At 40.3% G+C, this 12,303-nt stretch overlaps 1 protein-coding gene across 3 annotated transcripts in view; it reads right to left on the bottom strand.

Annotated features, from left to right (window-relative positions):
• Positions 1 to 10,226, bottom strand: part of LGR5 (leucine-rich repeat containing G protein-coupled receptor 5) — a 209,029-nt gene extending 198,803 nt beyond the window's left edge. For all 3 annotated transcript variants that reach the window (XM_006859559.1, XM_006859560.1, XM_006859561.1), the window contains exon 1: positions 9,974 to 10,226. In XM_006859559.1, the coding sequence (XP_006859621.1) occupies positions 9,974 to 10,188 (215 nt within the window). In that variant the 5' untranslated portion in view covers positions 10,189 to 10,226. The remainder of the gene's footprint in view (positions 1 to 9,973) is intronic.
• Between the last annotated feature and the right edge of the window lie 2,077 nt (positions 10,227 to 12,303).

The following is a 12,303-nucleotide window of genomic DNA, read 5'->3' as shown; positions in this document are numbered from 1 at the left end:
CTTTAAAATGTGAAATAATTCAAAAGACTATGGCTACTTTACACATGGATCTAGTCATAGGAAACAAAACAAAACTTTTTTTTTTTTGCCTAGGAGTACTAGTTACTTTTTTATAATACTCTGGCAGACACTACAATTTATCTTTGCTTACAGACAGGAAAAATGGTTTCTGTGCTTGTAAGAAAATGGATATATTAAGTTAGTATCTACTAACTAAGGACTTGAAGTACTTACTGATGAAAATCAAAGACGACTGCCTTCAGTACAGATTACACCTGAACATAAAACAAAACAACAACAACAACAAAAAACTTTGAGACTTGACTGATAAACAACTTCATGATAAATGGAGAAAAGATTGAAGTTGTGAAAGGTTTTATTTTATTTCAATCCAAAATCAATGCACAAGGAAGCATTAGTTAAGAAATCAAACAATGTAGTGCATTGGGCAAATCTGCTGCAAAAGACCTGTTTAAAGTGTTAGAAAGCAAAGATGTCACTTTGAAGACTAAAGAGAACCTGACCCAAGTCATGTTATTTTTGATTGCTTTATGTGCTTGTGAAAGTCGGACAATAAATAAAGAAGACTGGATAAGAATTGATGCCTTTTGATTATGGTGTTGGGCAAGAATACTGAATCTATCTTGGACTGCCAGAAGAAGAAACAAGTCTGTATTGGAAGAAGTACAGCCAGAATGCTCTTTAGAACTGAGGATAGAGATACTCCATCAGTTTCTGAAGCAGGACATCATGATTGGTTAAGTCAGTGTAAAAGAGGAAGATGCTCAATGAGATGGAATGACACCGTGTCTGGAACAAAGGATTCAAAAATAGCAACAATTGTGTGTATGGTACAGGACTGGGCAGTGCTTCGTTTTGTTGTACACAGGGTTGCTATGAATGAGTCAGAACTGACTCAATGGCACCTAAGAACAATAGCATCTACTAAGTACTACTAAGTAACACCTCCTCTCATGAAACAAACTCTAAAATAAAAATGTTATTCTTGTTGTTAAGTGCTGTCGAGTTGGTTACCCTCATCGTGACCCTGTACAGGGTTTCCAAGGAGCGGCTGGTGAGTTTGAACCACCGGCCTTGTGGTTCAAACTGATCTTTTGGTTCAGTGCTTTATCACACAGAGCCACCACACCAGGATCCAAAATTAGAATTCTGCATTTACACCATATAACATAATGCCTATTTTATTGAAAATTTAAATTTTCATCTCACTGTAGAATTACCTGAAGAACTATTTCTAATATTGTTGTTGTGTGTTGTCAAGTCTGTTCCGACTCATGGTGACCTCGTATAGTTTCCAAGGACCAACTGGTGAATTTGAACCACCGACCTTGCAGTTCAAACTGACCTTGAGGTCGAGTGCTTATCCTACAGAGGCACAGAGCTTCATAAATTTCTGAAAAGAATATTTACTGAAATATTTCAGCACTAATTACAACTCTTATGAGGTCTAACTATAAAGTAGAAGGTCGATTTTCTTGTGTGGCTGATTACTTGGTCCTGAAGATAACTTTGGAGAGATCCAAAAATACTTTTAGCAATGGGAAATATCTTCAGAATAAGTTTCTAGACCCCCAATTTAGGGATGATAGTGGCACTGTGTTAGAAGGTTATTGTGGGTGTATGACAGAGTAAAGTATTTATATAACCTAGTGCTTGGCACAGTAAGCAGAATGAAATGCTAGATATTATTGTTATTATTGCTATTAAAATAATAAATTAATTTTGATATGTAAATTTGGATGCATTTGTTAAAACAAATAACTCATCTTATTTCTTAAGCTGAATATAATTATATTATATTTCAATGGGGCTGGGCCTAATTATGGTTTACCAGTAGTCTCGAGTTTTTCTGTCATTTACAGACTATCTATCTTACTCTGAACTTTTTTTTTTTAATCTACTGAGATTTCAGCAACTAGATCAGGTAATTCTATGTATTTGGTTCATTACAAATACTTACTGAACATCCCTTAAGTGTCAGGCACTAATGAGAGCATTTGGATATAAAGTGGGACATTACCTAATCGAGAAAAACACACAGCCTAGTGCTGAGGCTAAACCCCAAAGCACAGAGGGTACATCCTTACATCCTGAAGGACTTTTCAATCTGACTTTAAGGAAAATGGTTTCATGCCTTTGCAAATTTTTAAAGTAAATTTCAGCTTCTCCAATTCCAGACTCAAATACTAATAATATTAGAAAGGTCTTCTACTTATGAAGCATATTTTAAACCATTCCCTCACTAATGTTAACATCCTATGAGCAAGCTTTTAGTATTACCATTGCTGTCGCTGCATGTTGTAAAGTCAGTTCTGATTCACAGCAACCCTGTATAGAGTTTCTGAGGTGGTCAATTTTTACAGAGGCAGAAAGTCTTATCTTTGTCCCATGTAGCGACTTGTGGATTCAAACTGTTGACCTCGTGGTTAGCAGCCCAACACATAACCCACTATGCTACAAATGACTAGTGTTCTTCTTACCTACCAGTTTCAAGTAAGACATGACTATTAGGCTTTAACAGTGTAACACAAATTAATTGGGAGAGATGGGAGAAAATGTCAGAGGTTTCAGGGGTGGGCTTATTTTCCATCATGCTAGCTTGAGAAAAAAAATAATTCTGAATTAAGTGAACTTTTATCATTAAAAACCCCACCTTATAGGCTATGATATATTTCTTCTTCCCAGAGTAACAATTTTCAAAGGTGAATTGAGCATCTAGTTGACTTCTGTAATGGTTGGATAAAATGTGGATTGAAGTTGACAGATCTGGGAATGAAAGAGTTGTAAAGAGTTGGAACTAATGGGTAGACCAAACAAATGAAGTTCCTTTGTTGAATACCTTCAAAGTTAGCAATGTTGTTGTTGCTAAGCGCCATCGAGTGGATTCTAACTCATAGCAATGCTGTATAGGGTTTCCCAAGGAGTGGCTGATGGGTTTGAACCACTGACCTTGCAGTTAGCAGTCCAGTGCTTATCCTACAGCACCACATCAGGACTCTTAAATTAGCAATAGGGCTCAACAATCAGCTATTTTTGTTTGGTATGTAATATGAGGGCAAGTAGAAACATATTGCTACAAAATCATAGAAAGACTTATTAAACAAAATATAAAATTATGAAACTTTCTCAACATATCTTCCCATCTAAGTCTATAGACTTCTGAAGGCAGTGTTTCCATTTCTCTAACCCTTCTACGAAGAAATCTGTACTCTTCGATTTACACCATGTCAAAACAGTAGGTATGGCATCTTCATGGGTCTCAACTCATAATGTATTTTGGAGTGATGGGAACAAATAAGAGTCCGAAAGGGCATGATCAAGGCTATAGGGTAGATAGGGAAAGGTTTACCAATAAAATTCTCGTAGGCTAGCCCTAGCTACCCGTAATGAATCAGCAGGTGCATTACCATGATGGGAAAACAAAATCCTTGGCACAAGTTTCCTGAACTGTTTCTAACCAATGTAATTTTTAATTTTCTTTAAGCTTCTTCCTAATAAGGCCCTGTGACTGTCTTGTAATTTCTGATAAAAATCTATCAAGATTACCCTTTTGTGGTCCCCCACAAAGTCACTATAACCTTCTAAGCTGACCTCTCTGCCTTGAATTTAACTGGTCTAGCAGATGCCCTAGGAAGCCACTGTTTTGAATGGAGAGTGCTCTCTGGACCGTATTTATAAGCCCAAGACTCATCCCCAGTTATGATTAGCTCCACAAAAATATCTTCATTAATTTCAATATTGCTTAAAAGACACACAGAAAGATCAGCTCTTCGACCTATTTGATCATTGCAAGCTGCTTTTGCACTCGTTGAGCAGAAAGCTTATTGGAACCATGATACTCGCTTAAAACTGAAATTGCTGAACTATGTGAGATCTGAACTTCAGGAGCTATCACAACAATGGTTGTTCTTTGATCTTCTTTCATCAATTTCTGGGCTTCGGCCATAGTTTCTTCCTTTACTGAGGCTGATAATTTTCTCTCTCTTGGCTCATCTCTGACGTCTCCCCTAGCTTCCATAATATACTTGATCCATCTAAAACCTGTTGTTTTATGTGGGGCAGCATTACCTTAAACTTGTTGCAAAGCTTCAATGATTTGGGAAGATGTCCATTTGAGTTTTGTTAAAAATTTTACATTAGCTTTGTTTGAATTTTGATATTAGCCCTGATCTCAAAATAGTTTTTCTTCCATGGCACAAAAAGAATGGTTTTTGAAGGCACTCTAACAGGACAGTGACAAATGCATTAGTAAGAGAACTTGTCTGTAGATATCCACTGATCACAGAGACAGGTTTAAACATGTTTTGTTTGGAATAAACCCTTACATGTATGAACTGGAACCCTCTCAGCAATACTTTTTGGCCTACCCTTGTATATCAGTAGTGACTTTAATGCCAGGCTGACTATTTCTCTACTATAGAATGAGACACTTCCAAAGAAAGCATGGCAACAGTAATGAGGAGAAATCTGCCTACTCATTAAGTAGTCAATTTACCGGAAACACCTACTTGATGGATGATTGCAAGGTAATGTGCCATTTAGCATTATTCTAAATATATAAATAACAACAAAACCAAATCAATTTATTCCACAAAATTGCTCTATGAAGAACTGACTTATTGCTTTTCATTTCTACTGATGGTAGATGATTTGGATTCATGAGAATCATCCTTAAATTTATAGCTAAAATAACTTAAATGCATTATTTGATGGAAGAAATATTTTAAAATGTTTTAGTTGGTGTTGTTGGTATGTGCTGTGGAGTCGGTTCCGACTCATAGCGACCGTGTACAGAGTTCTGAGGCTGTAAATCTTTACAGGAGCAGAAAGCCTCATCTTTTTCCCGCAGAACAGCTGGTAGTTTCGAACTGCTGACCTTGCGGTTCGCAGCCCGATTTGCAACCACTATGTTACCAGAGCTCCTTAAATTAGGTATTATTTATAAAACTATAAATATACTATAAATTTTTAATTTTTATATTATTTCTTAACAGTTATATGTTTTAGAAATGAATAATAATCAAACATCTCAAATAAAGGATCTATGGGAAGCCACAGACCAGTTCTGTGCTTATGAGCTTCCTCAAATACTTCTAAATATGCTGGATTCCAGTATCAACACATCATTTTATTTAACTATAAAAGTTATTTCCTGATTCCAAACTTTAAACTCTCTTGTGATTGCTTCCTTTTATAGCTTCATCAGAACTCCTTTACTTTGAAGAAAATGCATGAGGAAATGAAAAACTGGTTGAAGACAACCATGTTTGTTATATGTAAAAATTCGTTTTAGTCACAAAACACTTCCAGTGCATCTTAAACATATCAAGTAAAATATATTTGCATGCAACCATTATACAAGTCACATACTTATAAGTATTAATAAAATTAAGAAATCTGTCAAAAAATTATTTGAATCAGAACGCTCTACTTTCACATTTAAAAAAAATGTTTAAAAGTCATTCAGACTAACTTAGTCAATTAGTTTCAAGAATTGTCCCTAAATAAAAAATATTACTAAGAAATTCTGGAAATTCTGGAAAAAAAATAAAGTGTTTCATGAAAGTGCAGAAAAATCATTGACAACATTATATTCTAAACAGATTTTAAAAGTAGGTTTTAAAGAAAATTATATACATTTTGCAATTGATCTAAATTTCAAAAGCATTCTAACAGTTAAGGTTTTTGTAACTATTCTAAAAGCAGAAATATATTCTTTTACTTAAAATACTTTCCTTAACTTGGTAGGAAACAGAAATATATCAAACTATTTCCAGAAAAGGTCCTAAAACTATTTTTTTATCTTAAACCTGTATCTTAAATGAGCATATGTACAATACTAAGGAGCTCTGGTAGCATAGTGGTTACAATACAAATAGGGCTGTGAACCGCAAGGTCAGCAGTTCGAAACTACCAGCTGTTCCGTGGGAGAAAGATGAGTCTTTCTGCTCCCGTAAAGATTTACAGCCTTGGAAACCCTGTACAGGGTCACTATGACTCGGAACCAACTCCACGGCACATGACAACAGCAACAAGGTTGTGCTTAATTTAACAACCTAATGTTTTTGTTCAGTTCTTATTAGCATCAGTTTACTTATTATGAATAACAATTTTTTTTTACAAATATAAATTGAAAAATATTCAAAATACATAAAAAAAAAGAAACCCAAAAGTAAACCTTTTCATAGTCCCCTGGATTGATAAATGTAAGTTTGCTTGAGAATAAGATGTCGATGTTTCTATGAAACAGCAAGGAAAACCTCAGTTTTCATCTGAAAACAAAACAGTTTTTCTGTATCAATAAGGGAATGCAGTGGCTACGTAGGGTAAATACTAGACTGAGAACTACAGGTTGGTGGTTTGAACCCACCAGCTACTTCATGGGAAGAAGATGAGGCTTTCTGCTCCTGCAAAGATTTACAGTCTTGGAAATCCTATAGAGGGTAGCTATGGAAATCCTATAGAAGGTAGCTATGAGTTAGAGCATTTAACAACAACAACAACATATCAGTAAAGAAAACTGTATTTACTTTTTAGAATTTCATTAGGATTTAGTTTTCTACTTGGATGTCACTCTAACTACATAGAAGACACATCAAAGTAGCATAAGGATGCTTATTTTTAAGCCTCTATTAGTATGTCCATCTTTCAGGAAGTAGAATAGCTTACCTATAATAGGATTAGATGCTAGAACTACATTATTTCTGAAAGATCACGACAGATAGATTGAAAAGTCTCAGATTTTGTAACCAATTATTATCTACTTTTACATAGAAACCTTGGCTTGTTCCTAATTTTCTCTAGAGTGAATTTTATTAGCCCCTTTTGGTAAAACATGAGTCTATAATTCCTAGAAGACTGAAATAAAGAGAAGTAGTTTTGTTTGTTTCCCCCACCCATGTTGTTTCATGGTTCAGTTATGGATCAACAGGGGGAATGCAGTTCAGTAAGAAGAGTGTTAATATTCATGTTTAGATTGGCTTGAGATTTAGCATTTCTGAGGGAAGAAAGATTATAAACCTGTACATAAACAGCTCCTGCCTTCTATGAAGAGATTTAGGAAATGTTCTTTACCTACTAGTCAGCTATCAAACACTAGGAAATCTATTTGCTAAATATGTACAGTTAGAAGAACTTGCCATAGTAAATCTGTTTGAAGAAAATGAAATCTTGTTTTTTGGGGGGGGAGAGGAAGATTAGGAGATAACACTTTGGCTTAAATAAGTGGTGATAACCTACTACAAACAATAAAAGATTCTGGCCCTTCTCCCATATCAGTCTTTGCATACTTGAACTTTCACATCAAAGCTTACCACTGGACACCAATGGAATGTAAGTTAGTGTTACATTTCAAAAAGCAAAGGGAATATTTCTCTTTTTTAAAAGCAATAAAACACAGGCTCACTTACTTGGTATGAATAAACCCAATTACTCTTTTGAGTTATAACTGTACAAGTGAAAGCAGAAAAGGGCAGCTAATACTAGGTGTAACCAAAAGAGGGCATCATTGACCCTTAAAGTCTTTTCCCGTGGCTGTAAATAAAAAAGGACAACAAACAACAAAACCAAAAAGCACACCATTTTAGCCCACAAAGGAATGGCATCTCTTGGATCCTGGCATTTTATGCTGTATAAGGAGACCAAGTTCTGAAACCCCACATTAGCAAGAGCATCAAGTTGATTGTTTTCCTCAGGAAACTGGCTTATATATTCAGCACTCATATTCCCTGAAATATTAACCTTTAGAAGCATGTGTTTAGTATTCTCTGTGTCACTTTTCAGAGACTCTTTGAGTTTAATATTTTATAGGAAACTGGGAAATTTCCCTTTAGATCAGAATACAAGCTGTCATCAAATAGCATAAGAAATATATTGCAGTTTAACTTCTTGATGGCATCTTACCTCTGAGGGGTTCTCAATCATGATTGATACAAGACACAGGGAACTGCAGTGGTAAAGTGTCCTGAGTACATGGAGTGCATACTTTAATTCATTTGAGATATGTAAGAAATGGTTTAAAGTAACATTTTATGCCAATTTTTAGTATAATACGCCTAACAAATGTTTTCCCTTTGAAGTAGCAGGGGGGTAAAAGCATCCTGACATTATTTATAATTGTATTTTATGTATTCTTAAACATGTTTTATAATTGAAGTTGATTATTTAAATAGTTGGTAAATATTTGGGGGGGGTTTACACTCTTCCCTTGGATATAGTCAAATTTCTTCCCAGTGATGGGGAAGAACTGTTATCCAGTCTTAAATGATTATCAATATCAAAGTAGTCTCAGAAATTCACTGTGGAGAACACATGATCATGGAATCACTGACTTTGGTAGCTAAATCAGAAAGGTTGGGGGATGAATTTTGCACTTTGTACACTTTGTAGCAGAGAAAGCTGTTCAATAGAAAATATGAATTTTGAAAGGATAATCTTTTAAGAGAGATTTCCATCACTGTAAAACCTTCACTACTATATGCAATGAGTGAAACTGTAGGAAAACTTGATGGGGAAAACTGATAATTTTATAACTCTTTCAAGGTAAAGAAAAGCAGCTAAAAAAAACAGTTTTACTAAAATGCAACAGATGGTCCCCCACTTTAAAGGCAGTTAAGAACAATTAATTTTGTTTCTTTTTCCCTCTGCCATTAGGAAAAGAATCACTACCCAATGCAAAACGTTGTACAAGTTTCTGCATGTTTCTTCCCTCCAGAAAACAACTCAGCAGAGGAAAGAACGAGTTCATAAACATCCCAACTCCTTTCTGCCAAGGTACATCAGAGAAGCCGAAACTGGGATTGCTTGGGCTTAAGGGTTGGGTTCACTGCAGTGCTTCGAATTAAAACCTAACCGTGTCACCATGTGGTCGCGAGTGCCTGTTCCTCACCGTGTCACAGACCCTGGCTGGTCTCTTGTCACGAACGAAATGAGCCCCAGAATCTCCAAAGGGGGTAGTCATTTTAGTCTCTAAGAATCCGGTTCCTCCTGGGCCACCTCATCTACTCAACCACCTGTTACCCTCCGGGCCTGGGTTTTCCAGAAACCAAATTGTGAAATAAGCCTCTGCCTCATCTCCGCGGTTAGGGTTTTGGAAGTTGCGGTGGAAGAAGGGGAGAAGAGGTGGAGAGGGGGTCACTGAGAGATGACAGAACGCTTCGGGTTGCCCCTTGGATGTTGGCGCCGCTGTTTACCCTTCCAGCCGCCTTCAATCCACTTCCCTTTTCCTCCCGGGAGGAGGAGATGGTTAAAGATTACACTGCGGCCGCGGGCACTTCAAAGGGCGGCTCGGGCAGCCAAAGGTAAAGATAACGTTCTGGCAGCTCTAATCAGAAGTTTGTGGTTGCCACATTTTAATCACTTCGTTAGAAGGAAGGAAAGGAGGAAGGAAGGAACGAAGGAAGGAAGAAAGCGGTAGAAAGAAAAGGAAAAGAAATAAAAAGGTTACAATATTCGGCGGTGAAGAGATGTCGACTAGGTTCCCTTTGAGTGGGGCAAATTGGGGTTCTTCTTTTGAGAAACTGACAGCACGTCTCCTCCTGGATTTCAGCTGGATGCCCAGGAGAAACCGAGGCGAGGATCAGCCTGGTACCCTGACCTTGAGTTCCAGGTTCCAGGAGCAGGAATGTCCACTCTCCACCCAACTATCCACAAGTAGGAGGAATTTACCCTGCAAAGTGCCTAGTTCTGGGGTCGCTGCTCACCAGCACTTTAATGGGGGGGGGGGGGGTTGCACTCGAAGGAATTTCTCTGAAGTCCCCTGAAAGGGCTGGGCGCTCCCCTCGGATACACGTGCATTTCCCTGGGCCCCACACAGGGTCTGGCCGTGATGCCTTCTGCAAGCTCGCCCGCCCCCTCTAGTGCAGGCAGGCGCCGAGAAGCCCCGGCCTTGCCTTGGACCAGACTCCCTTCCTTTCTCAGCCTCCTTTCAGGAGTGGGATGGAAGCGCACTTACAGGTAGGAGGTGAAGACGCTGAGGTTAGAGGGCAGCTCTGAGATCCCCAGGTCTGAGCAGTCCACTCTGAGCAGCATCCTGCCGTCGGGTTCGCATTGACAGTGTGCGGGGCAACCCCGTGGCAGCGCGCGGGTTTTCAGCGAGCCGCCCCCGGCCCCTAGTTGCAGCAAGATGGGCAAGGACAGGAGCACGCCGCCGAACCAGGAGGTGTCCATGGTGCCCGGGGTAGGAGCGCGCGAGCCGGACGTGGGGAGGGTAGAGCGCGGGCTGCTGCGGACCCTGGAGCGCCTGGCGTCGCTCCGCGGGCTTTTGCAATTCAGCTGGAGTCTGCAACACTCGCCGCCGCGCTCTTGCTTCCCCGCGGGGGCGCAAAACAGAAGTGCAGCGAGTCCCTGCTGCGCCCTCCGCCGTCGCCTCGCGGGCCTCTGGAGCTGTCCTTGCCGCAGTGGCGGTGCGTACTGCTGCAGCAGTCGGCCTGCGCTGTCTGGAACAGCATCTCGGTTCGCACGCTTGTTTTTTAAAGCGCTCCAGCCCGAATTGCGCGCCCAGTGACGTCAGCGCGGCCCGGCTTCCCAGGCACCCCCAGCCTGGCCCCACTTTCCCTCCTCCCGCCCCCTCCCTCCTTTCCCCGAGTCCTGGGCGAGCAGGCGGCAGGCGGCGCGAGGTGCTGGCTAGCCCTCTGGCTGTGCCTCGATTGGGCCGGTTCCAGAGCTGAGCGCTGCCCGCGCCAGGCAAGGGTCCCTACCCATCCCGAGTTCCGGTGACCCAGATCTGGGAGCCAGGAGGGACCTACTTCAGATAGGCACTGACGTGCAGAGAGCAAAGGATGCAGCATGCTTTTTCTGAGCCCTTTACAACTAAATAGATAGATACATCTAGCGAGGAAGGAAGGAAAGGAAGGAGGGAGGGAGGAGGGATGGAGGAATGGAGGGAAGGAGGGATGGAGGGAAGGAGGGAAGGAAGGAAGGAAGGAAGGAAGGAAGGAAGGAAGGAAGGAAGGAAGGAAGGAAGGAAGGAAGGAAGGAAGGAAGGAAGGAAGGAAGGAAGGAAGGAAAAAAACGCTCAAATCGAATCCATAAAAATACGTACTTTATAAGGGTAAGGAGGCAGGCGTCCCCCAGTGAGTGGCCTTTTTGATCCTTACCATTTGCTGCACTGTCTAGCTCGCTTTTGCCCTGAAATCAAAGTATTGGGCTAATCGCTAAATAAATACAGCTCATAAATACAGCTGTGCTGCCTTCTCGTCCGGGGTGAGGGAGTTGAGATGACTAATTCTTTTTTAAAAAAAAAAACTTAAGATCTCATAGAAATCACCTTTACTAGAGCTTTTATACGGGGAGGATTTTCTGGGAGTCCCAGGCGTGAGGCATAGGCTCTGAGAACCACTGAGGAGCACCAGAGGAAAAAGTATGTTGTTACACTTTTCTAAAGGAATCCGGGTAGAGTAGTGGTTAAACTATGAGCTACTAAAGAAAGATCAGGGTTGAAACCCACCAGCCGCTCCATGGGAGAAAGATGACACAGTTTTCTTCCGGAAAGATTACAGTCCGGGAAACCCAATGGATCACTTCTACTCTATTCTATACGGTTGCTATGAATCAGAATCTACTCTAAGGCAATGGAGTTGACACTTCAGAATACCATGAACCTGCTGGATAAACCTACTGCTATTGAGTAGATTCCCATTCAAGGGAGGTAATAAAGGACTCAGGACATCCTTTGTCATTGTTGTTGTTAAATGTCATCCAGTGGGTTCAGACTCATAGTGACCCTATATAGGGTTTCCAAGGAATGGCTGGTGAGTTTGACCTGCAGACCTTTCGGTTCACACCAACCTTGTGGTCCAGTGCATGATTGAGCATCACCACACCAGGCCACCCTTGTTGTTGTTAAGTGCCATCCAGTCAGTTCTGACTTATAGCAGCCCTATATAGGGTTTCCAAGGAGCAGCTGGTGAATTTGATGGCCGACGTTGAGGTTCAAACCAACCTTGCAGTCCAGTGCACTATCTTACTGCGTCACACCAGGACTCTTAGAAGACTACAATTACCTATGAGTTGCCATCTGCAGCTCTGAGTCAGTGTCTGAGAGAGATGACAACACCAATTCAGCCATGGTGAACAGGTTTCAGACGAGGGAAAGAAGGACTACTTGTGAAAATTTAGTCACTGAAAACCTTATGTATAGAAGTGGAACACTGTCAGATTGTTGTTGTTGTTGTTAGGTGCCATCGAGTCGGTACCAACCCATAGCAACCTTATGCACAGCAGAAAGAACTGCCTGATTCTAGGCCAACCTCAATACTGTTGCCACGCTTGAGTCCATCGATA

This window comes from Chrysochloris asiatica, unplaced genomic scaffold (assembly GCF_000296735.1).
Source record: "Chrysochloris asiatica unplaced genomic scaffold, ChrAsi1.0 scaffold00033, whole genome shotgun sequence".
Lineage (NCBI taxonomy): Eukaryota > Metazoa > Chordata > Mammalia > Afrosoricida > Chrysochloridae > Chrysochloris > Chrysochloris asiatica.
Note: the sequence above shows the minus strand (reverse complement) of the source record. Positions and strands in the feature narration are given on the sequence as shown.